We start from the raw sequence: 27,564 nt of genomic DNA, 5'->3' as shown, positions 1-27,564 counted from the left end.
AATTGTTCAACAACTGTGGCCCTACTGCATATTCTTAGGGCTTTGGGGGAGGGTGAATCGTTATCTGACTCCGAGCGAGTTGTAATGCCATTTCGCCATTTTTCTAACATAATGAATTAATCAGATAAAACGTTTTCTCTCTAATCACATTGGGGATGTTTTGCCTGCATTTTACTTCCACTGATGAAATTATTTCCCACTTCAGTCACATCAAACTGTCTAATTTACAAGCTGTAAACCAAATGAAGGAAAAAAAAAGTGGTGTAGTGTTCTTTGTGGAATGGTAAATGTTTACCGATTATTTTGAATAATTGATTGTTGATCAATGTAGATTGCATACATATTTTCCACGTCATGTTAATCGTGCTAGGAGAGTGTATGTTCCAAGAAAGTGTAAAGGATAATTGATGATAAATATTTTTAAACTTTGATATTATTGTGATATTGGATGAACTCTAAATGTGCTTGAAATAAAAAATGCATTTAAATTTCATGACATTTTCATTCATGTCAATCGCAGTTTGATTTCAATATGTCGCAACTCTTTGTCAGACGGGGCCCAGGTTTTGGTAGACAAAGAGTTTGTAGTACTTTCATCACAATGAGTAAACGAGTGGAACACCTAGAGCTGGTAGTCTTGCCTGCATCATGTGATTCAATATAGCAGCAGGGCCGACTTTGACCTTGATCGTGTGACCTATTAAAGACCTGTGCAAAACGATCAGTGATACTAAGGCCTAAACGTTTCATGAAAAAGATCCATTAAGTTTTGATGGCAATTAAACAAATACTCCAACATGCCATGGTCAAAGTTCATTGACCTTAAATGTGCTTTGACCTTGGTCATGTGACCTAAAACTCAGGCAGGTTGTTCACTGATACTTGATTGCTCCTACAGTGTACTGGTATGTCTATGTTTCATGAACTCTATCTATGGATACACTTGCAAAGTTATGATGACATTTCAAAAACTTAATCTTGGTTAAGATCTCAATGTTGATGCCGCTGCCGTCAGAGAAGTGGTGTCTATAGTCTCGCTCTGCTATGCAGGTGAGACAAAAAGAATGGCTTTTGGGTAATTTTCTCCATCATAAGGGAAAGTTTCCTACTTGTGATACATGCTTATTGAGTCCATAGCATTTGCATTTTTGGCATATAAATGCTTTATATGTTCTTATTGTTCACCCAATTTTTCTCGAACTTATTGATTTGTTTCTTTGATTTTTCTGTTTTATACATGTATGCTTTCAATTAGTTTCAAGGTTCTCATCCACCCTTAATATGTAATTTATTGTTAGGGCAGCTTTTAGACACAGAGTGCTTGCTGTGATTGAACCACTTATGGGCTCGCTACTCTGGGGAGAAGTGCATTTATAGAGCACCATTCCTGTGTATCGAACCTCTCAAGAACGTGTACGCTACGTCACGTTGACGATCTGGTACCCTCTTTCTCGATGACTCCACCCTGTTTACAAAAGGGTATTCCCATGCACCCATAGAAGTATCTGGGTCAGGAGAATGTAATTACACTATGGGTTGAACTGTTGTAGCAAGCCTTAACTCCACTTTTTCTTATGTTGCTCATCTCTGTCTGTACTTTTTTCTTCATTTTTGCCTTCTGCTCCTTTTCTTCTTTTGCTAATTCTCTTTTCTTTTTATCTCTTTTTTGAATTCTTCTCTTTGTCATTCACCTGTCGCTTCTTTTTTGTTCCTATTCCCTTTTCATTTTCTCCCCCCCTTTCTAATATTTCTTTTTTCATCTACATCTGCTTTTTAGTTTCCTTTAGGGCACCAGCAGGTACTAGGTTTGAAGACACATTTTTCCTTGTTTATAATGTACCTTTTCTTGTGCTATTCTTCTTTACTTCTCTTTAATGTTTTGCTCTCTTCTAAGTGTCTTGAGCATTTAGTAAAAATGGAAAAGACACTGTGAATTCTATGTATTATTATTATTATGATTTGCTCTTGCTTTTTTGTTCTTTGAACTGTGTTCTGTTGTAGCAATTGAAATTCTTTCCCTCTTTTTCTTCCCCCACTTGTTTCAACTCTGTCTGGAGTGAACACACCTCTTCATTTTCTTTTATTCTTAAACTTCTCCATTCTCTTCTAGTTTTCCTTTTACTGTCCTTCTCTTTTTCTCGTTCACCTTCTTTTTCGTTTTCTTCCTTCCCCTTCTTTTAGCTTCTGTATTTTTTTTAATTTACTTCAATAACTCCATACATCTACTTGATTTGCTAGTTCAGCCCTCTGGACTGCCATACCCGAATAGAACTCCCAAGGATTTAAAAAGCGCGAGCGCGCCCTCTCCCGTTCAGGCTTACTACCCATGATCACCGCGCAACTAGCGTCCATCTTCCTCTTTTGCTTTCGGCAAGCCACCTGTCAAGACGTGCTCAGATAAGTCTCCTAAGAGCTCAAATCTTTTTGAGCTTTGGTATATTATTTTCGCTTATCTGTGGTGCATTCTCCCTTTTAATTTCAATCTTTCCATTTGTGTGTAAGATTGTGTTCAGAATTTACACTTGGCGTGACTTTTTAGACGTGTTTTTGGTGACACTTATATTGTTTTTCTAACGTTTGAGTTCTCGTCGCGCCGCATCGCTAGCGCGTTCGCGAGGCACCGGGCTTGGCCTGCCTACGTGGCAGCAAGCCTTCACCACCTGTCATGGTTATTGTTCTTCACGTTCAAAGCGTGGTGGCTTTTGGTGCCGTTTTTGAATTAATTTCTAGACAGCCTCTACACTTTGTTGTCGAGGGTGTTATTGTTATTTCTTTTTGCAGGTTGGGATCTTCAACTCTGTTCCTTCCTTGCTTTCTGGAATTGAATTATTAAGATTTTCGATTGATTATTGATTGATTAATTCTTCAATTCTCTTCCCTTTCTGTTCTGAATAAATTTCTTAATTGATATTTTATTCACAGGCGGATCTTAAAGCTCAATTCCTTTTTCCTTCTGTTCTGAATAAATTTCTTGATTGATATTTTATTCACAGGCGGATCTTAAAGCTCAATTCCTTTTCCTTCTGTTCTGAATAAATTTCTTGATTGATATTTTATTCACAGGCGGATCCTAAGCTCAATTCCTTTTCCTTTCTGTTCTGAATAAAATTCTTGATTAATATTTTATTCACAGACGCTTCGGGGATTGTTTAATTCGGCTTACGCAATTATACCTGATGATTGTTTGGTTATTCAATCCCCCCTAAAAAAAAAAAAAAAAAAAAAAATTTTTGTTCTTTACAGGTGGGGTCTCCTTCCTGTTAGAATTTTTTTGACCTGTCCCGGAATTGTTTTCTTCGTTCAATTCCCTCTTCCCTCCTAGTCTTATATATTTTTTTATTTCGACAGGCGGGCTCTACGATTCCCTTTGAGGATTTACTGTGTCGTTCTTCCTCTTGGAATCGTTACTAGAGACGTTCCTCCTTCCTCCTGTTCTGAATTTCTTTACCTTTCCACAGGAGGTTACTTTTTTTTTTTTTTTTTTTTTTTTTTTTTTTTCTTTTTCCTCTTGGAAATTATCGTAAAATTTCTCTTATCTGGAATTATTTGTCTCTCAATCCCTTTTCTTCCTGCTCTGAAATGCTTGTTTTTGTGTTTCTTCGCAGGTGGAAACTTCGTTCTCTTCTGAACTTGCATTCATTTTTGAATTTTTGTTTCGAATTTTTCCTTCGGGCACAAAAAAGAGAATATAGTAGGGGAACCTTGTAGGAGTTTCTTTTTTCAAAGTCTCCGATCTCCTTTTTATTTTCTTACAGGCAGATACCTAACTATTCTTAGGTTCTTCTTCCTCCCTACCCCTCCCCTCTTGTTTTGTTCTGTTTGCTCAAACAAACTCCTTTTAGGAGGAGGGAAAGACCACTCCGGTCTCCACTTTTAATCTAAGCGAGATCTTGTAAAAAAAAAAAAAAAAAAAAAAGAAAAAGAAAAATTCTTGTTTTTCCTTTTTCAGGGTAGAGAGAGGTATCTTTGAATGGGACTAACACAGCCCCAGAGGACCTGGTGCCCTCCACGGGGACCGTCCCGATTGCAAGTTACAGAAGTCGGCCGCCTCCAGGCGAGCAGGAGGGACGCCGCGGTGAGCGCCCAGCGGCGGTGAGTATGAGGGTGCGTCGATCAGCATTCCGAATTTGCGGTCGGATGCTAAGAGAAGGAAGGCCGAGACTGTGGTGCCACGGTCTCGGACAAAGGAAAAAGTGGTAGCCAAGGCTTCCAAGCCTAAACTAGGTCCTGCCGCCGCAGCACCCATAGGGCTATGCGACCCACCGGCTACCGGGTCACCAGAAGTCCGGAGGGAGAGTGCGGTTCTCTCCCCCCGGCACAGGTCAGGATCTCTGCCGTATAAGTCGTCCTCCGTTGACAGCATCGGGAGAGATCGCCCAGCCCCTGACCGCGAGAGGCGTCACACAGACTGTAACCACAATCTGATCGTGACCACAATCAGACCCCGTCAGATTCGGTGAAGTTTCGTTGTTGGCGGCCGCCCTGCCAGGGGCGGCAAATCGTAAGAGATCACCCGTGCCTCTTGTGCCTTCTTCTGCTCCGGCCACGCCGGCGGAGCCCGCAAAATAAGAAGAAGAAGAAGAGGTCGAAGGAGAGGTCGGCCAGCCCTGTTGCCATGGGCATTCCTCCTTCAGACCCTCTTATCGGTGGCCACAGATGTCTACTGTGCATAGATGTTATGTGCTGTTATTCTGCTACCGCGAGAGGCGTCACACATCGGGCTGTGACCACAATCTGACCCCGTCAGATTCGGGTGAAGTTTCATTGTCGGCGGCCGCCCTGCCAGGGGCGGCAAATCGTAAGAAATCACCCGTGCCTCTCATGCCTTCTTCTGCCCCGGCCACGCCGGCGGAGCCCGCAGAAAGAGAAGAAGAAGAAGAGGTCGAAGGAGAGGTTGGCCAGCCCTGCTGCCATGGGCGTTCCTCCTTCAGACCCTTGTGTCGGTGGTCAGATGTTACAGCTATTCATGCTGCTACATTCTGCTACCGCGAGAGGCGTCACACATCAGACTGTGACCACAATCTGACCCCGTCAGATTCGGGTGAAGTTTCGTTGTTGACGGCCGCCCTGCCAGGGGCGGCAAATCGTAAGAAATCACCCGTGCCTCTTGTGCCTTCTTCTGCCCCGGCCACACCGGCGGAGGCCGCGAAGAAGAAGAGGTCGAAGGTGAGGTCCGCCAGCCCTGTTGCCATGGGCGTCCCTCCTTCAGACCCTTGTGTCGGTGGTCAGATGTCACAGCTATTCATGCTGCTACATTCTGCTTTCGAGTAGTGCGGGTTCACCCCACCCTCGACGTCTACTCACCCCGCTGATGCCCCTGAGCATCAAGCGAGACAAGTGGGCAATAACCACCAGACACCCGGGAAATCCTCGAGCGATTCTGTTAAATCGCCAGCCAGTGCACCGACTAACCGGGTGCCCCAAGATCGCGTGTGCTTTCCAGCATTTTCGTCGATCTCAGAGCACGTGTCCCAGCCGACACGCGGGGCCACCCCGGCGCTTACTGGACAACCTCCCGGTTCAGTCCATAGAGCGAGACTCCCTTTACGAGGACAACCCCTATCCCGCGGGCGACTTTTCAGTAAGCGCTCAGGCGCTGCTTGACAAGTATCTACCTCACATCTACCCTCCGAGCGGGGGTATTGATGAAGCAAGGGAGTCCATATTTTCTCGCCCCGCCTCTTCAGGCGCTCCGAGCTCAATCGGCCGAATTGGGGGTCTCGGAGAGTGACGGGGTCGCTCTAGACGAGGCGGCTCCTACGACGAGGAAGCCGCCAGCTCCGTGGGTGTAACCCACCCCCGCTCTGCTGCTGCCCGGAAGCGCCAGGCTCCGCGCGGCCGTCTCGAAATTTTCAAGCCTCTCGAGGCTAGCGAGAAGGCAGAGGCAGGGGGGGGGGGCGATTATTATGCAGGTACTCCCGAATTCGCCCTCTACGTCAAGCTCACATACGGCGACGACTCCTTCAGCGGTAACTCTCTCCATTCTTCCCCCTAAGCGGGCCCGTAGATTGGAGGTATGAATCTCTTACATACCGCATGCCGCACTTCTCTCGTGAGAATGTTTGGCTGCTTTGAGAGGACAACCTATCACGTCCGCGGACCGTCCGCCCAGGCGACGGGACCGTCGCTTTTCTGGCCTGAACCTCACTTTCTATTCGAAAGTAAGGGTGCCCTGTCTTACTTAGCTCCTACCCTTGCAACGCCAGAGTCAGGGCTATAGTACAGACACCCGTTCTCCAGCGATCGCCGCTGAAGAGAGGGCGACTCTGATATGAGCACCATCACCGCTCAGCGGTATGTCTCACTATCTCATAGCTCTCCGAGCTTATGAGTATGTATATCGGATCTGAATGTCACGGCGATTAAAAGTTCTCCTGTGCTTAATAATCGCTATGCCTTCACCACCCGGTGCATTATGGTTATGTTAACCTATTTGTCTCGTATTCGGGCGGCTCGTACGAACCCTGCCCGAGCTGCCATCACCGGTCGTCCCCCCGGACACCGCCGGCAGCACCCGCACCGAATACGTGGAAGGAATCAGCTTTTCATATGCTAGATATCCCTCCTGTTGACATTCACAGCTGTTCCCCGAGTCTTTCCCGGTGGGTAAACATCATCTCGGAGGAAAGTAACCGCCGTACATCTCATGAGATTGTTGGCTATGTACGTGCGTTCAAACTTGTTTAAAGCCCCAGGATTCTCTGTCGGCATTCTATGCCTACTTTCTGGGCACACCCACCGTACCGGGTCGGCGAGTTCACACCAAACTGTACACCGCCAGACCATCGGTCGAGCCCTAACTGTCTATCTTATAGACTGCCCTCTATGTGGGTCAATCTTGCGGGCGTCTCCGCCGCTCCCTCCTTGTGCGGAGTGGTCTACGGTGGATGTCTTTACCGTGCCCGTTAGTCGAATCGGCTTCTTTCTTAGAAATTTTTTCACGGCACACTCGAGTCGCCCCGCATGCTGCTTTCATCCTCCTTCCATGCAAGGCATGTGGCCAGGGTCACCGCACGACCGAGGATGATGTAACAGTGGATGGATGTATGCTTATGCCTTCCTAACCACGATCACTACGACCCGCCTTCTCCCGGGCCGACTGTGGATGAGCCTCTCCATGTAAGTGATTTACTTCACTGGAGTTCTTCTTTTAGAAATTTAGATTCTCATCCCCCGCTGCTTAGGGCGTCATTTTTGCCGCCCCCCCCCCCCCCCCGCTTTTTGGAGCTCCTTATCTTACCGATATCGGACTGTTCCACGCTGCCGCAACCGGCGCCGGCGGTGCTCGCTCTTACGATCACCTGAGAAACAGGCCTTGTGACTGTTTTCATAAACAACTGGTTCTCACCGCAGACTGATGGAAATTTTGTGATTACTTCCTCAAGTCTCCTTCGCTTGTTTCTTCAAGCGAGGACTTCGACACTCTTAGCCAGTTTCCGTCCCTAACTTGATAGGACAGGGCCGTTGCTACCTCATTCGATTCCGTTGGGAATGTAACGGTTGAGGTATCATATCTGGCGATGTCTGTTCGTTTAGAGCATCTCTTGATGGTCGTTTACACGTAATATCGTGACAGATTTTTTTTCGCCAGCTCCCTCTGGCGTACACTTGCTGCTGCTCGGGATTCCCCCGCCCAGCGGACAGCCATCGCAGCCTAGCCTCACGGGCTCTCTCGGCGATGGTGGCTTGAGCCAAGCCACCTCTTCCACCGCGGGCACTGCACCCTCAGATGGGTGCTTCAATCAGTATGGGAGAAAGGGGATCCTGAGTTCTCTCTCGATCACTCGGTCTAACACACTTTTGTCGTGATGTGTACCGCGCTGTATCCCTGACACGCCCGGTTGAGCTGTTTTGACCAGACTGCTCTATTCTACATAGGCAACATGTCCGCGGCATTCCTTATTAACAGGATGGCACTCAGTCGCTTTCTCGACCCTTGTCTGCCTTACGAGTGGTTTTCTTCCTAAATCCCTACTCTCCGTCGTTCCTGGTCCCCTTCGGACCGCTAGTAACTTTTTACCACAGCTCTCTATCAGAATTCTGCAGATTTCTGCCCTCACGCATTTGAGACAGATATCGAATTCTGGGCGCTTTCTCCCACGCGGAGGCTTCCCCTACAGAAATTTCCAAGCTTGCGGGAAGCGTACGACTAGCTTGCGCAAGCTTGCGGCATGCTAGTAACTAGCATGCGGTTAGCTTAATAAGCGTGTGATATGCGTGCAGAGTAATAGTTAAGCGATCTTTTAGCGAGCAGGGACTGTTCGCTAGCATGCACTCGCTTATTAAGCGAGTGCCCTGCTAGTCGCATGCTAGTTACTAGCAAGCGGCACGCTTAAATTTCGGTAGGGGTTCTGAGATATCTCGCCTTCTCAGATTGGTCGATTGATCACTTACTGAGCCTTAAAAGCTTCAGTTTTCCGATCACGATTCTTGTTGAAATTTTCAACAAATTTCGATTCTTACGCTCTAGTCAGCAGGTGATGTTGTTCTCCTGACACTAGGCCGAGGGCCCATGATACTTAGTATTCCTGAGTATACAGGGCATTCCTCTCGAGGACATTTTTGAGGGCCGCCTTTTGGCGCTCAACTAACTCCTTCACTTCTTTCTACTTGAAGGACATTCCGTCCAGCGAGGCGAGATTTGCTGCTTCGGCGCTTAAAGCAGCTGCGGCTTTTTCCCCCTCTCCCTAAATTTCGTTGTTTTTGTTTTTTTCTTTTAAAATTTTCTTAGGCTTACAATTGAAAACTTGCCTCCCTACGGTTTGAGTCCGTGCTGGTCTAGCAAATCAAGTAGATGTATGGAGTTATTGAAGTAAATTATGAAAATACTTACCTGATTTTCTTATTTACGAGATAACTCATACATCTACTTGATACCCTCCCACCGACCCTCCGCCTTGCGTAGCAACATGTTTCAACGTATGGGCTTGCGAAAGGTGAGGAAGATGGACGCTAGTTGCGCGGTGATCATGGGTAGTAAGCCTGAACGGGAGAGGGCGCGCTCTCGCGCTTTTTAAATCCTTGGGAGTTCTATTCGGGTATGGCAGTCCAGAGGGCTGAACTAGCAAATCAAGTAGATGTATGAGTTATCTCGTAAATAAGAAAATCAGGTAAGTATTTTCATATTCTATCATCTACTTTTTATTTTTTTTTATTCTGCTCCACTTCCGATTCATCCTATCATACTTATGTGTTGGTGAGGGGGGGGATGGGGGCATGTTCAATAACAAAATGAAGAATGAAAATGGTTAGGTTCAAAATTAGTTATTTTTATCTCTTCAGAATAATAATAATAAATTACAATAAAGGATTTGTATAGTGCACGTATCCACCTTGCTAGGTGCTCAAGGCGCTCCTATATTACCCGCTAATAAGCTAGCCTATCGATTCCGGTGTGTACAGCTTTTTGAAGAATTTCTTCCTGCTGGTATCCATTTACCTCACCTGGGTTGAGTGCAGCAAAATGGGGGTAAATTTCTTGCTGAAGGAAAACCTGCCATGATTGGGAATCGAACCCACTTCCTTCACAGATTGAAAGATGAGAGTCTTAACCACCAGACCATGAAGCCCCCCCTCCCCCCCCCAATACTTTACTCTGCACTGCTCTGAAGTATGATGAATCAACCTTGGGTTTGATTAAAATGGATGATGGCGTAGTATGTCTCCTCATGTAGATACAAACCATTTGATGCGGTTTTGTGTTTTTGAAAGCACATTTGCTCTAACAAAATTGCTGATAAGTTTGAAAACAAGCTCATGAACTCCCAGTGTTTTTTTTTTTATGTTCACACCTCTTTAGTATACCTTTCTCACAAATGACATGGGTTTTTAATGAAGTGTAGCATTTATTGTACTTCTTAAATTTGTTAAAGTGACTTTCAAATTTGTGAGATATGTTATAGTCATCTTTCACACCTTATTTTCAAGATTGAAAGTGCAAACAAAAATCAATGACTATGAGTGGATTTTTTTTTAAATTCTGAACTATGATGAAAAATTTTGTGAAATTTAGATGGATTTATCATTTTGACTGAGTAATAGAGATTCAAACTCAAGGTTGTGATCTTTTCGGGTCTAAAAAAATTTGGAAAATTATTTTTATTGCGTATATCTCAAGACCTTTCAAATGGGCGAACTTCAAAGTTTGATAGGAAAAAATAAAGCACATGAATCCACGTTAATCTTTGCATATTTGGAATATTTAGGTGCTAAAGTAAAACTGTGCAAAATTTGGTGAAAATGACATGGATTTCATTATATGTGGAACTTCCTTAATCTTTATTACGATTACAAATTGAATAGGATAAAAAGGGAATCTTTGACAGCAGGTTGTACGGAAAATGAGATTCTCAATAATACAAAGATAGAAAAAGAAAAGTTTAGGAGATGCCTTTTTATTAATCTATAGAGCACTGCCCACCCACATTTTCACACAATTGTGTTCACGTGTGTCATTAAGTTACAAATAAAATATTAATGGAGCTAACACTAGAAGGATAAGAAATGGCTAAGCTCAATTTTCCTTCACAAATGCCCAGTTCATCCTTTGATCTGAACATTCCTAATCTGAAATTGCAAATCTGAAAAATATGACTCTGTAGAATTGATCATGCTTACATAGAATAGATTTCAACATCCTTCTTTAATGCCTGTAGGCTTGGAAGAAATCTAGGGGATTGTCGGGAGATAAAACCATTAACCAATTTTGCAGCATATCATATTTTTCTCTATTAACTTCAAGAAGTTTGTGATCTTAAGATGGATTTTTAGATGTCCAACCCACCAAGGAAACAGAGGAACGTGTTGGCCACCTCACATGCCATATCTTGATTAGCAAGAGGTGGAATTTTAATAATTTTCAAGGGAAAAAAACACCTGAAGGTAGGGCTTTGTGTGAATTGTGTGAATCAAGGACCAATACCTGCTAATTCCATTCCACTTATCTCGATCAACTTTCCTATTTGTGATTAGGGAGTGCCGTTTTAAAGAGAGATGCCCAAGATGATTTTTTTTTTCAAAATGAAAAATGTGTAGGATTGAGCATGCTTTAATACATGTTGAATATATTTCATCATCCTTTAATACCCATAAGCTTGGAAGAAATCTAGGGGATCATCAGGAAATAAAACCATTTACCAATTTTTACTGCATACCATTTTCGCTGTCACCTTCAAGAAGTTGGTATCCTCAAGATGGATTTTAAGACATCCGACCCCCCCCCTCCCAGGAAACAAAGGAACGTGTTGGCCATCTCACATGCTCTATCTTGATTAGCAATAGGTTGGGACTCACTAATTTTTAAGCCACTTTGGCTGATAAAATGGGAACGCTAGCGAAGCGATCTTCAAAATTGCTTTCCTGAACTGATTTCCAGTAAACTAGTTTTAGAAAGTATAATGAGAACGTTGTCAGAGAGAGAGAGATGTCCAAGATGAAAGATTTCTTTTTAAATTTCAAAATGATAAATGTGTAGGAATGAGCATGCTTTACATAGAATATATTTCATCATCCTTCTTTGATGCCTGTAGGCTTGGAAGAAATCTAGGGGATCGTCGGGAAATAAAACCAATACCCAATTTTACAGCATACCATTTTTGCTGTTACATGTACCTTCAAGATGTTGGTAACCTCAAGAGAGATTTTTAGATGTCCAACCCCCCCAAAGAAACAGAGGAACGTGTTGGCCATCTCACATGCCATATCTCGATAAAGCAAGAGGTGGTGACTAATAATTTAAGGAAAACAAATCCTCCTGAATGTTTGGCTTTGTATGAATTGTGTGCATCTACAACATGTACTGCTTCCATTCCACTAATATCTCAATCAACTTTTCTGTAAGTGATTAGGAAGTGCCTTTGGAAAGTAGTCTTTTGTTGATCATTGAGGACGTTGTGCCAGAGGTGTTGTCTATGAAAAAAAAGAAATACACACCACTGGGAGAGAGAGAGATGCCTAAGATCATGGACCCTATGTAGTAGTAGCAGGGTCCATGCTAAGACGAAAAGGAAATAATCATTTTGAAATTAAAAATGATACACGAGCAGTTAATCAAACTTTTTGATTGACACAGGACTTTTTATTTTCATTTTCAGGGTGTTTCATTAAGCTGTTTCATTAAGTTACGAGCGACTTTAAGAACGACCGGTGATTCGATCTTGTGCCAAATGATATACACCCACATTTTCATTGATGTTGATAATGGCGCCTACGAAATGATCACCAGTCGTTCGTAAAGTCACTCTGAATTTTCAAACAGCCTTATTACGAAACATGTACATGTACCTGGTGGGTGTTTCATAAATCTGTTCGTAAGTTAAGAGCGACTTTAAGAACGACTGGTGATCCCTTCTTGCGGTAAGATGTATATTGAATTGGCAATGGTTTAGCGCATAAGAAAGGATCACCAGTCATTCTTAAAGTGGCTCTTAACTTATGAACACCTTTATGAAACGGCACCCAGGCCTGTGAGTATAATTTACTAGACTGTTTACAAGAGACTCTCCAGGGCACTGTTTCATATGGAGCCAACTTGTAAAGCTATGACTGACTCACAATCGTGTAAATTTCTGTCAGCTGACATTGAAATGTGAACTTTGTAGATTCAAGCTTTTTCATGCAAAGGTAAATATTTGTCAAAATTGATTTGGTCACAGGAAACTCATTCCCACTTTCCTTAAACACAGTCTTTTGTTCGAGATTAAGTAATATATGGACGCCTTTAAATCTGCTTGTAAATTGCAGGTAATTAAGGGATGGGTAAGCATCCATCGTCCAAATATCTTTTCTTTTACTAATCGTACATTTATGAGCAGCTTTGCCTATGGGTGTGTAAACCACAATTGAGGGATGTGTTTCCCCGGCAATATTATTTGTGTGAATTCAGGTTTCTTTCTTTGCTAATAACAGTCACCCTTAGTTTACAAACCAACCACTGTTTTGAATGGAATCAACCTCGATCTCTGCTCATGTTGGATGGACAATGATTGTATAATTGATTTCGTGGTCACATTGACATTAATAACCTGGAATTATCGTCTCACGCAAACTAAAGACCTATTTGAGAGTCCACTAAGTTTGTATGTAGGTTCATGTATGAATTATTCGGTTGCATATGAGATTTTAAACAAATATTTTGTTTGATATTGGGGGTCATGATATCGAAGTCATAAATGTACATTAAAATTTCTTCTCATGATAGTTCAAAATAACTGCTTTGATGGATCATCTTCAATCTTTATGCAAATTGGAAGGATGATAATCTGATTTAGGTTAAGGTCATGAGGTCAAAGTTCATTGGTCACAATGGCCATTATATTAACATGGACCTTAAGATATTATTTTCTCCGATTACTTTTTGTGCTGTTACAAACTTTTGACCAGGTCACTCTTTCGCGCTCTCTCATGCAGTTTTGTAGTACATGTACTTGTACTTTGTTGGTATTAAAAAGCATGGATTTACTTCTAGTGGCCTTGGTTTCAGAAGATTGAATTCTTCGCCTGAATTACCCTACTATTTATGACGATTTTGAATGAAGTGAGCACTGTCTAATTTATGAAATGTCACGGAGAAGTGCGATTAGTTTGGTGATCTAGCATTGCTATTTTTTTTCATTTCTGTTAGCTTTGATAGTTAGAGACCTGTTTATGGAGCAATGAGACGTACCGAGTTGTAGGGTATGACCATGATGTATTGTAGTATTAAATGAAATCACGAATCACCTGCGTTTGCCTGTGAGCAAGATATATATTCTTTCACTCTCAGGAAGGCCACCCTTTTCATGTCAGAGCAGGGTCATTCTAGATGATTTTCAGACTTTAAAATCAATCTTAAGTGGCATCTCTTCTCTGTAACTCTATATTGCTCTCAATCTCGACCACCAAATTGTATATCTTTGCACAGTTGGGCAGAGTAAATGTTACTCTTTCATATTGGTCATCTATTTTGTATACAATATTTTAATAAATGAGTGAAATTCAGGCCTTTAAATGTGCATAAGAAATTAATTTTCTTCCTGTTTTCTTTTGCAAATTGTGCAAAACTTTTTTTTTATTTTGAGCCTCAAAGATGTCTATATCACCACAAACCTGAGTTTCTGTACTTTCTCACAATGTCACTCTTAATATGCAGCACCTTTTAATCGGGTCAAGATCACACTTTGCCCACCAAGGTATAAGACGAGATTTCTAAAATGTTGGAGTAGCATAAAATTTAGAGTTCTAATTGGCTGGATAAGGCTTCAAAACAACAAGCACGGGTTATGACCTGAAAGAATGATTCTTCTATACAATGATACCAAAATCAAGTACATGTATATTTAGAGCAGCATTGACTGAATTAAAAGGGGTGTTTTGGTCCACATCAAGCTCATTTCTAGTCATGAATATCACTTGGATGAAATAAGCCACTTTTTGGGGACCTGCCTACAGTCAGCCCCCCCCCCCCCCTCTCTCTCTCTCTCTCCCTCTTCTCTTATTCCACCATTTCTCTCTCCCTCTCTAGTTTTCTCATATTTTTATCAAATATATTTCATATGACACATCCGTATAATACATGTAGCAACATCATCAACTCTTTCATTTGCAAATCACTGTGACTGTGTTGTGCTGTGCATATTGATTAAATGGTATACGAAAAATAGGTTGAATTTTAAAGTGCATGTACTTTGAATTTCCTATTTTTCATCCGATTTCAATGAAATTTTCATCAATGTGCTTGTTTGATTGTCCCTTATGGAAATCCACTTCTTGGTGGGGACTTGTCATTTAAATGGTGACCATGGTACCAATTAAATCTTAACAAGCAATGTGTAAAACACTCCTTTGAATATCATGTTTAGGCTAAAATAGTTCAGTTTGCCACAATCCAATTAATCCTACTTGCCAATAATGTGTTTCTTGATTACAATTGGATCCCACCCCCTCATAAAAAGAAGAATTTAAAAAATATATATATTGTATACAGTTGTGCCTAAATGTTTAACCCCCACCACAAAGTGCACTCATTCATGTTGAGTGGTGATTGTAGACAACACTACAAATCTAATGTTTAGCGAGCCTAGAGAAACAAACTTTATTGAATGTAATATTTTATCACCTGACTTCACAATTAGATATCTATTTAGAACTTGAACACTTTGAATATGTTCATTTCTGGTGGGTTCAATTATTTGGGGGTAACAATGTATATCAATGTACCAAGCAACCCTAATCTAATATTCTTAATTTTTGCTTTTTTTTTGCTTACTACACACACAAAGTTAATATTGATTAGCAAATGGCTGAGTAGACCATAGAGGGCACTTGTGTCAACCCTTAACCTCTACATGTATCTTCCTCTCAAATGTCCCATGCATATTATGTACAGCTCATCGATATGCAAAGACATCCTTCCACAAATCTTGAAGCTTTCATTTCATACCTTAAACAAAATTAAAATCCCAGACCGGAAAGTCTGAATGCATTTAAGATTTCTCTAATTTGAGGGAAAGATATCAGTAAAGCCTTGTCACTTCCTAGAAGTAATTGATATTTTCCCTCGATTGCCATTTCACCAACCCCATTTTTTCCCAGGGACCAGCAAGAACTGGGCTGCGGCACTGGCAGCAAGCAAGTAATTAGTGCCTGGAGAGTAGAAAAAAAAAAAATTATAACATATAGTTCTTTTTACAGCACATAGGATTCTAATTGTACCCTTAAGGGAGCTCAACTTTAATTTCATAAGATCATGAAGGTGATTCTACATTTTTTCAATTAAGTAATCATTGTGCAACCAGTATGCTGGCTCAGTTAGTGGAGCGTCCATCTCACGAGCATTGCTAATCTTTTACCGTGTTTACACATTGACTCGGCTCGGGGGTTGAATCCGCGAGCCGGGTTGAACACTGCGAAGAAGGGATCAGAGATCGCGTTCATACGTGTATATAAAAAGGCGAGTTCAACACGGCTCGCGGATCTCGAACGGAAGAAGAATTATGACGTCGCAAATTAAACGCTGGAAAGCTTGGGACTCTTGCGACGGGCGACAACAACAATGCCAAAAGTGAAAGCGCGCGCAGTGACCTAGGTCAAGAGAGTTCGACACGGCTTTCTGTTTACACACAAAAAAATTGCCGAGTCTGACTCGGGTCGCGGGTTGAAACCTTCGATTTTGTAGGATCGATAAAGCCGTGTTCGACACGGCTCGCGGATCACTCTGATCGCGTTTACACAGCATAAAATTGCCGTGTTGAGCACGGCTCTCGTGTTCAACCCCCGAGCCGAGTCAATGTGTAAACACGGTATATGTGTTACAAGCCCCAGGAGGTTGGGAGTTCAAACCCTGGGCATTATCAGACCAAAAGATGTTAAAAGATGGCAGTTGCTGCTACCCTGTTTGGCATTCAGTGATGAAAGGGCCGTCGGACCCACAACCAAATGGGCATTTTTATGCAAATTATTTTAGTATTTCATTTCATGTCTATTAAGAACAATAAAATATGGATTTTCATTTTCAAAATATCTATAAAAAAAAACTTTTTGGTTGGGATCCCTACTGAAAAAAGGTGCATATATTTCGATATAAAACCACTTTTCTTGGCTAAAGTTCATAATCCTTGGAGCTTCTGATTGGAATTGACTACATGTGTAAGGTAGAAGTTCATATGGCCTTTGCTGAGTATTAGGCAGTATACCGTAGACAAGGCTCCACATTAACTTTTTTTGGTGGTGGCCCGTTCGGGCCACCAAAACCTTCAAATAATTTTTTTGGTGGCCCACTTATAAAGTTTGGTGGCCCGAAAAATATAAAGAAAAACATTAATTAAAAATGAATAAAACAAACTGAAATATTCTGCAATCACTAACACGTACCACTATTCTTTGTACATCTTGTATATAAATCGTGCTTGCTGTTATTTTACTTTGCATAAAACAAAAGAAAAAATGAAGAAAGAAAAAACAAAGAACAGGTCATAAAAAAAATTTTGAGAAAAACAAAAAGAATTTAAGAAAAATAAATAAAACAAAATTATCAAAAAATGGGAAAAATTATTATTATTCAGTAGTAACATGTTCTTTAATCAGGTATTTTCAATGGGAAGGGGTATAAATGGTTTAATCACTGAAAAAAAATGAAAGAAAAAAATAAAATGGCAAAAGTTATCTGGAAAAAACAGTGAGACAATTCCTTCCCTATATTTGACAAAATGATGGAAAAAAAATCACATGTCATATCAATGAAATGCCTTCCAAAAGTATTTACTTCCTTAAGAATGGTTTACGAAGTCATTTGTAAACAAGAAAGAGCGGCCTATTTATTTTTGGCTCAAAGAGACACAGCTTCGAAATAAACCAAATATCAACATACATACAAATGCACATATGGGACTGTGATGTACTCACCTATGTGTATTAATGCATTTGGAAATCGGTCTTTTTGAGTCAAAAGAGAGGTCATAATTCCTCCTTTTAATGCTTGCAATTAATCAGGTTTCAGTAATATGGACTGTAGAAGGGCATTTCATTGGTGTAAAATGTGACTTTGACGTAGATTTCCAAAGTTCTGGGGAAGATTTCTTAGCAGTAACATTTCGTATCGCAGCTCCCTGGGTCTGAATAGTCTGCTCGTGCACAGCTAGCTGCATGCGCATGCAAAGCTCAGCCAGACAGCCGGCACGGCCGGCTGAATAATAGTTACTGTATGCTAGCGGTAGGCCTACATACTGTCATGACTATGCACTCTTTGTGTGTGTGTATTTGTGTGTAGATTAACAAAAAAGGCGCATGACGAATTGGCTTGCAATTTTAACTGTAGAAGGTTGATAAATGCATGCAAAATCAGGAGAAAAATTGCGCTACTTTGAAAATTATTGGTTGCCCGATTCGGGCCACCAAAACTTAACATTTTTTCAATAATGGTTGCCCGAGATGAATTTTTGGTGGCCCCGGGCCACCGGGCCACCGCTAATGTCGAGCCTTGCCGTAGATCAAACCTTGCCAAAGAGGGTACTATGATATTCTTAAAGGTGAAGTTCAAATTTCCTCAGAGAATCAACAAATAAATAACGCACAAAAAAGGAATTACAATTTTATATTATAATTCTCTTCATTGATTCTTTATCAAAGTTTAAGACTGACATTAGAACTCCTTAATATCGTTTGTTTATCAAGCCAATGCTTCTTGAAGAAAAGAAAGAAAATATTGGCATGGATTTTTCACTCTCTGAAGATTAAATGAAAAAAATCTAAAGATAAAATTGTCAAATTTTTCCTTGGGAAAATGTGCCCCCTCATGGATCCACCCCTGCATAAAAAAGATCAAAATTTCATTTTTGATATTGAACTTAATATATATACACAACAAAAAAAGTAAGTCCCCCCTTAAACAAACATCCATAATTCCCGAACCAATGGGAGTTTTTAATATTATTTTACATGAGCGTGTAGGTATTTTTATAAGCTACCCTCTGAGTAAATGTTATGGACGTATTTTATGTCATGCTTCAGTGAGCACTGCCAGAAGGCAAAATTGTCACTTTTCAAAAGTCACAGCTAAATATCATGACTTTGATTCCACTTTATTGGAACAAATTCCACATTCTTATCATAAAAAGAATAGAAGGCTTGTAAAAGGTACTTTTTAAAGGACGATACAACTTTTTTGGCTACATTTCACGGTTAAATAAACACAAGTCAACATTTGCTATAATTTGATTTTTTACACATAAATTTCTATTGATAAAAATGATCAAATATGATGAGTTATTTTGGGAAAGAGTTTCTTCAACAATACTCATCATTTCATGGTTCAATGAACAATTAATGAAAACAAACATATATCCACACTACTCTAATTGTGTAATTACTATAATTGTATTCCCAACAGGTGATACTTGACAATACTTTAGGTTCTGCAGAGTCACGCTGCTACGTCATATTATTGTCATCAAATTTGGTACCAACAGGCAAAATGTGGGCAGGATCATTGTAGCCATGATAATTGTATTTATTGGCAAATTTCTATGTGAGCTCTATATATCGCAATGACGGATGACGCGGTGGGTTCGAGGGATGCATGTGCTCGGCCTCGCGACCTGCCGAGCATCTCTAGTTTTCTCCTCATTGTCAAGTGAAACAATGAATTCCTCCCTAAACATGTTGAATTAGCATTGTATAATACAAGTTGGTCCTTATTGTCAATCTGCAAAAAAAATGAAATATTGTATAATTTAAACAATGAAAATCTAGAGAAATGGTGAGGGACATCATCGACTGTCTCATCTGCATCTCAGTGAGCTGTGCTGTGCATATCACCGTTTTGTGAAAATAAGTGAAATTTTAAAATGTCATAACTTTCCTTTTTTACATGCAATTTTGATGAATTTTCAGTGTTATGCTAGTTTGATTTTTCTCTATTTTTTCAAATCAAGATTTTTCTGGGGTGGACACATTTTGAATAAACATAATTTCTGATATAATAATTTGATCGCAAATCTTTCTGCAATGGTTCTTATGTGAATGGGTACCAGGGGCCCGTAACACAAAGCTTAGCAATGATTGTAGAACATTTTTCTACGACTGATTGCATTGACTACAGTGTACAATCAATTGAGAAAATCAAGCATATGATAATACCCAGGTATGATGGAATTCTTTGAATATTCAATCACCCTCTGACGGTGCTAAAGCTGGAGTAATAATATGCATCACTTAAATATTGTATCATTTTACATTGATTGCATCACATCTGGTATTTTAAAACCTCGTCTTAAAGATTTGAATAGTTTGAGAGTAGCTCAGAAAAGGTGTTATTCTAGAAATGTTGTAATGGTGGAAGCCTCATAATGTGTGAAATGCGTCTCCTAATTTCTAGAGAGAACCTTGGCAAAAGAGGTAGCGAGGTTTATCATAAATCTAAAAGCAAGCATCTTCTAAGCTGTCCTCACTTATTCTAAATTTTGAGATACAAGGTTTTAACACCCAACAACAACATCATAATTTAGCGTATTGAAGTGGAGTGGTGCGTTGTGGCCCAGTGGATTAGTCTCCGGACTTTGAAACAGAGGGTCGTGGGTTCAAATCCAAGCCATGGCGTAGTTTCCTTCAGCAAGAAATTTATCCACATTGTGCTGCACTCAACCCAGGTGAGGTAAATGGGTACCTGGCAGGAATTTATTCCTTGAAATGCCAGCGCGCTGTAAAAGGCTGCGAGGCTAAAGCCAGGGTAATAATATCCAAGTCCTTTGGAAGCGCATAGAGACGTTATTATAATGTGTTATGCGCTATACAAGAACTGTCTGTTATTATTATTATTATTGAAGATTATTTTAGATCATGTAGTTATCATAATTATTAACATCTCTATACCTCTTTCTCTGTTTTTTTTTTAATTTCTCATCCGTTACAGGAAGCACAAGAAATCTCGTTGAATTCCACCATGTGCCTGGGGAGCATTTCATGAAACAAAGTAGTTGGTGAATTTCATTGACAACTGTTAAAAGCTACTGAAGTTCTTGCATGTGATTGGCCGAGTCCTAGTTTGTCAGTGAAAAATCACTGACAAGATGAACCATGAAACAGTCTCCAGTTTCTTGCAAGATTATTTGGAAGCCATCTTCAGGGGCAGCTTCTAAACCTCAGCAATAATACTACAGGATGAAGGGGATTCCCCTTAAAACTCTTAATAAAACAGGGGCCCATTTCATAAAGAGTTATAACTGTTGTAACTTTGCCGTTATCGCCACTACCATGGCAACGGGGCTCAGCAGCCAATCAAAATCAAGGTTACCATGGTAGTTGCAATAACGGCAAAGTTGTAGCCCTTTATGAAACGGGCCCCCGATGTAAAAGTGAGAGGTAATTATATAATCAGAAATGCTTGCATCAGAGCCACTAATGTCACAAACTTGACCCTGTGCATTATATGTTTTATACAGACATTTTGATATGAATAGATTTGCAGATTTTTCAGAATTAAGCAGTCAGTTAGGTAGGCTGCAGATTTCCTTTGTGACATCATCACTGCTTTAGCATAGCAAAGAAGTGTATGGCTTCATCTGATAACCTTGGCATATAGATATACTCGTCTTCGTCCAGTGGGTTCAAAGGAAGCAGAAATATCTCACACAATTTGCATGATCTATTTTTATTGCAAGTTAGTGAAAAAGAGAAGTTGAAAGAAAGAAAAACAAGGAAACGCATAATTGATGGAAGAAAAGCTAAAAGAAGAGGATACATAAGAACTGATAAAAGATGAGATAAGGGAATGATTAAAGATATTTTGTTAAATATCAGAAATAGCAAATGTAATAACACCGGTCAAAGAATCAATGACCCCCCCTCCCTCACTTTTCGAAGTATATTAGTATTTGATTTGATTGGTTCGCATGTTTTTGCCGGGATTGTAAATACATTTAGAAGGGAAAGAATGCTATTACATTGAATTATTCCATCATTATTTATATACCGATGCTATGCTAGTTCAGAAAAAATATGTTAGCAATGGGTCATAAAGATCTTTGTTCATTTTGTTGAAGACATCCTACCAAACCTTAACATTAGATAATCAGGAATCCATTCTATAAAGAGTCGCAACTATAATAGAGTACCGGAGTGATGACGTCACCCAAAAAAACCTTTTTTTAGCATTTCACAGCGTATTATTGGTGTATAATTGGCCTGGTTCTAAATGGTAGGAACCGGGCCAATAATACATTGACTTCAATGGGGCTAATTTTGTATTCATGATGTCATATCTTAGGGCCCTATGGACCGTTTCCCACCAAATTTTGGTTTTAGGGGTTATCATCATGCTCTACCAAAATATGGTATCAAAAACGCTGATATGCAAAAAAAGGAAAATTGATGACTCCACATTTCGATACTCAATAACTTTTCCATCGTGGCAACTACCATGGAAACAGGGCTCATCATCCAATAACCATCAAATTTCAGTGAAAGTTACAATAATTAAGGCTAAAAAATCTTATCTGTATGTAAACATGGAGGACTGCCTGCCTACTTTTCCTTCGTCGATAAATGTAAATCTAATTTAACTCGAAAAATATTAGTATAGTATTGACGTTGTAAATACCAGTATCAATAGTTATATTAAATGATTTTTATCTATATCTGAGAATGGTTATGCTGCTCATCGGTGAAAGGGGGAAGTGGATAGGACCAAATTAATGGGATTTTTTTTTAGATAAAAAGACGTTTATTCTTACTGAGATTTTCAATCAAGGTAAATGATAATAATAAAGGCAGGATTTATTATGTTTTTTAAACCACATTCTCACTCCATATCTCACTGGATATTATGCATCTTTTCCTCACTCTTGCAACATTGCGCATTTAACCATTTACAAACTCATTAATTAATACATCACAACTATTGCTTGTGTCCAAAAGAAAAATTAAAAGCTTGTTATTTTTCAGACAAATGCCTCTTCCTTTTTTCCCCATGTGTTACTCCAAAACCTGGGTAGCGTTTCAGAAAAGAATTTATTGGACGTTTTATCCAAGAACTACCATTTTATCTAACAGTTGCCATGGTAATAATGCCTCTCAGCCAATCAGAATCAATGAAAGATGTCAGATCGGACTACATGTACTTGTCGGATAAAAGTGTTGATGAAACACTCCCGTTATGTGGTTTTCTTGTCTCTCCAGGCTCTATTAATATCATTTCACAATGAAACCTATTTATGAGAAACATATTTGGCCATGGGCAATCAAGAATCGCATGGAAACATTTTGTTGAGCAGGTGTATAATGAATTGAGAAATTTCCCGCTTCTTTTGTTGGAAAATTTTTGCATAGTTAGCCATCGGCAAATGTAGAACTTTATGGAAACATTATGCTCAGCAGGTGTATGGTAATTTTTAAATGAAATTTTGCCCCTTTTTTGTTGGTAAAATGAATTTAATCAGAATGAGAAGGCATGTATCCAGGACTTAATCTTGTGACAACGCCCCCCCCCCCCAAAAAAAAAAGTTAAATTTGATCAAGAGAAAAAATTATTTGTATTCTAGTTTGGATTTACCTTTTTTTAATGTATTTAGAGTTTTAGACACATTTAAGTGTAATCAAACAACATATATGAAATCATTTTCTCATTGGTATTTTCAAATCCCAAAATTTAACGAGTAAACAGAACACTGTTAGTAAGGATGCATTGTATTTGAATTGCGGAATAATAAACAATACTACCATTATAAAATCATGTTTTATTTCATTTGGGTGTAATTTTTTTGTTTGTTTTATGCATTATTCATAGAGAGGAAGATATGCCTGTCCAGGGGGAATGTATGCTGAATCATGATATTTTAAATTTCTTTCAAAACTTGCATCATTTTAAAGAATGTGGTATGAACGAAAAGAAATTCTTAATTTGAAAAGAAGTATTAGTGAAATCCACAAAGTCTTTGCTCGTTCGAGGATCAGTGCATATGTATATGATATTAAGCATATTGTAACTTCTAAATAAATACCTTGATTGATCATGTATTTTGCATTTACTTTTTTCAAGTGTTATCTCTTCCAAGTTTATAAAATAGAATAAAGCAGCATTATAGTTGTTAAAAATATGTGTAAGTATCTTTTGTTCAGTTGTGGTTTGTTTTTTTCTTCAGTTCTTTTTTTCATTTTTATTATTGTTTTTCTGTTCCTTTTTATAAGAAATTTTGTAGTTTATATTGTTACCATTAATATTGTTGTTGTGAAACAGTACAAATAAAAATAGAGCACCCATGTTCTAATTAAACAGAAAAAAGCGAAAGAAACTAGCTCAAACTGGTTAATAAAGGACAAGTCCACCCCAACAAAAAGTTGATTTGAATAAAAAGAGAAATATCCAACAAGCATAACACTGAAAATTTCTTCAAAATCGGATGTAAAATAAGAAAGTTATGACATTTAAAAGTTTCGCTTAATTTCACAAAACAGTTATATGCACATCCTGGCTGGTATGCAAACGAGGAGACTATGACGTCATCCACTCACTATTTCTTTTGTATGTTATTATATGAAATATTCTAATTTTCTCAATGTCAAGTAATACAACGATTAATTCCTCCCGGAACATGTGGAATTAGCATTGTATAATACTATATTGTTCAATCAAGTTGGTCCTTATTGTCAAATCTATAACAAAAATAAAATATTGTATAATTCAAACAATAAAAAACTAAAGAAATAATGAGTGATGGACATCATCGACTGACTCACCTAGTTGTGCATATCACTGTTTTCTGAAAAATAAGTGAAACTTTAAAGTGTCATAACTTTCTTATTTTACATCCGATTTTGATGAAATTTTCAGCACTATGCTAGTTTGATTTTTCTCTTTTTATTGACTTTTAAGGTTTTGTAAGGAAAGTCTTCCCCCAGTCACACTTGTCGAAATTTAATGACATTTATTGTTTATAAATTTCAGTCAATTTCCCTTCAGTTTCATAATTTCAAGCATTTGAATGTTAAATATGATTAATTGAAATAAAGTGTTACATTAAAGCACTTGACAGGAGGATCAAATCTGAGAACTCGTTAAAAGCCAATTTTACAAATTCGACTGGGATAACAAATGTTCAAAGTTTGGTTTATTAATTTATTATTCAATGATTTATGTGAATAAAATTACTGAAAATAGCAGTCGAACTGCTGAATTACATTCAGTTTAAAACGGGATATAATTATACAGACATAAAAGACACAATGACGGAGGGGCACTGCAAAAACTCCGATGTTGATTTAACACCAGCAAGGAATCTTTCCACACCAGAGAAGTATTGAAACATAGCCAGTTTGGGAATCAAACCGATGCTATTTTTACTTAATGGTGTCTGGTGTTAGACCAAAATCAAACTGGTGTTATTTAACACTTCTTTGGTGTGGACAATACATGGCTGGTGTTTTTTGCAGTGTAGTACAGCAAAAGAGTCACAGGGGAAATTATATTTCCAATGTACCTCTTCCTTGCAAATGTGTCTTCCATATTTATTCAATCCTTCATTGAACACTGTTATTAAAGGATAATCAGAACTAATTGCCACATTAGACTACCAGTCTTATTTGTCCAAGTTTTCTTCTTTTTTTTTAGTGCATGTAGATAAAAATCAAAATAGGAGTACGTGCGTTTTGTCACAACTCAAATTCACTCAAGTCTATAACTACATCGACTCGAGTTCATTTATGACGTCAGCAATTGGATACAGTTTTTATTTCTAAATATGGTACAGACGTTGGGAGAGATTATTTAAAGACCAGGGGAGCGTTTATTGAAGGGACTTTGTCCGACAAGTTCTGTTTTATCCGACAATTACCATAGTAACAGTACCTCTCAGCCAATCAGAATCAAGGAAAGATGTCAGATCTGACAACTTGTCGGACAAAAATGTTGATGAAACGCTCACCTGGTAATAGTCGAATGGAACCAAATCCTTTGAAATTGTGATATGATTGGGCTACCAGCTCGGCTTTTACCGTTACATATTTTATGTTCTTCATAGAGAAAGTTGGCTAATTGGGTTTCCACAAAGTCATATGTATATTTTGTATAAAAATAATAATCGTTTTTAAAAGCCGCAATGAAGGGAGGAGTCTCCTCAAAAAAAATAATGACTAAATATCATTGGCATTTATAGATTAGGTATATCATTTCAAGCATCGCGATTGGCCAATACGCGTCACATGACATCCAACTTTTTTGTGCACTGCATGGCAGTGCAAAAGGTGCGCAACAAAAATTGACATTGCACGCTCGAGGAAACCAGTGCAGTAGATGTCCAACAAAACTGTACTGTAACTTTTTTAAGAATTGGTTTCTGTGTTGCTATTTAAAAAAAAACAAATAATGCACTCGCTCTGTCGTGCAGAGAAATGCAGAGTAAATGCAGAGAAAGCTTGATTTCTTCAGATGGTACCCCCGGGGGGCACTCAGTATATAATGCATAGTGGGTATGTGCCGCGGAGGGGACCCCCATTTTTCACACCCAAATTTCCGTTCCAAGGCATAGCATTTTTGTCTTATTGAGAAAAAAAAAAAAAAAAAAAAAAGCCGCTTCAAGGCATAGCATTTTGTTCTTATCGAGAAAGAAGAAGAAAGAAATCCGCTCCAAAGCTTCGCATATTTTTCGTTACGCCGTTCCGGTTGCATTGATCTGCTGCAATTTTGGTGAAAAGCGGCCGCCGAGCGCTGTCCGACCATCGTCTCTGCCCGAGCGCACCCAGTGGAGGCCGCGCTGCGGCTGCATCATGCACAGATGCCCGTTCCATAGGGTGCATATGCACGTACTCACACGCTGGCGATCCGTTCCAAGGACCCCCGTTTTCACAAAATTGTAGTTCAGAAGCCCGTTCCGAGGACCCTCATTTTTACAATAAGCCCGCTCCAAGGCCCCCGTTTTTTGTCTCGCCCGCGGCACATCCTACCACTTTTTTGGTCGAGTGCCCCCCCCCCGGGGATGGTGCACACTTGGCACTCGCCGAAAGCGGCTCGTGCACAGTGTGGCACCTATCTAAAGAAACCTCGCGTGCTCTGCATTTCCACTAACGCACTCGTGCATTTACATTGACTAATTGGCTTTAAAAAAATACATAGATATTTAAGTGTATGACGGTTGGGTGTGTGTATGTTTGTTTGTTTGTATTTATTTCCACATAAAACAAAAATATATACATTGTCAAATTACAAAAAGAAAAAGCAAAATCGTCAAATAAAATATGGAGGATTGCCCATTTCAGCGGTATTAACATAATACCGCTGTTCTTCCATGGGGTGCCGCGGCCGAGTGGTCTAAGGCGCCTGGCTATATACAGGAAAGTCCGGGTTTCGATGAACTTCGATTCGCGGCACATATGCCATGAGCAAGGCATTCAATCAATGATCTTTTATCCTGCTTTCAAATAAATAAGAATGCTATATGCATTACTGGTAACTAGATTTACACTTGTTAAAGAATAAATTAAAAAAATATATAATGAAAATGTGTGTGTGTACGCATAGCAGAGCGAGACTATACAGTGCGTATAAAAAAAACGGGACAAATTTGAAGTCTATACAATTTTTGTTTTAAATCATGATCTTTATATTTTGGTGTCAATAGATGCTCTGAAGTATTATCCTTCAAATGCCATTAAAATTATTTAGTTTCGTTTATGCTTGAGCGAACACGGAATGTTTTTGTCTTGAGTTAAAAAGGAGTCTTGCGCCAAAATGGCATAAAATGATGGTTGGACTTCTTGTTAATCAGCAGACTTCCTCTTAACCTTTTCATTATCTTTGCCATAGTTTTCTAATTATGCGGTCAAAATCCATTTCCAAATGTACTTATTTGCTTCAATTTTTCTTTTGTTTCTCTTTATTATGTTCTCTTTTAGCTTTTTTAAACCGAAGTATGGGAGAGCGTGTTTTTTTTCTTCAAATCCTTTCATTGTGTGCTACAAAGGTTATGGTTCCTTTGAACAGTGGCATACTGTTGGGTAGGGGCTTCGGGTGCTCCCCCCCAAAAAAAAAATCATGACCAAGTAAAAAAGTGGAAGGAAAATAACAGACCACATAGAAAGTGAAATATGGTATCATTTTCTGAA

At 39.4% G+C, this 27,564-nt stretch overlaps 1 protein-coding gene across 1 annotated transcript in view; it reads left to right on the top strand.

Moving 5' to 3' along the window:
• LOC121412152 (kinesin-like protein KIF23) overlaps nucleotides 1-21,452 on the top strand; it is a 58,511-nt gene extending 37,059 nt beyond the window's left edge. Inside the window, exon 23 of the mRNA XM_041605058.1 lies at nucleotides 20,384-21,452. Coding sequence (XP_041460992.1) covers nucleotides 20,384-20,405 — 22 coding nt within the window. The 3' untranslated portion in view covers nucleotides 20,406-21,452. The remainder of the gene's footprint in view (nucleotides 1-20,383) is intronic.
• The last annotated feature ends 6,112 nt before the right edge of the window (nucleotides 21,453-27,564 follow it).

This window comes from Lytechinus variegatus, chromosome 3, assembly GCF_018143015.1.
Source record: "Lytechinus variegatus isolate NC3 chromosome 3, Lvar_3.0, whole genome shotgun sequence".
NCBI lineage: Eukaryota > Metazoa > Echinodermata > Echinoidea > Temnopleuroida > Toxopneustidae > Lytechinus > Lytechinus variegatus.
This window is presented reverse-complemented; position numbering and strand designations above follow the sequence as displayed.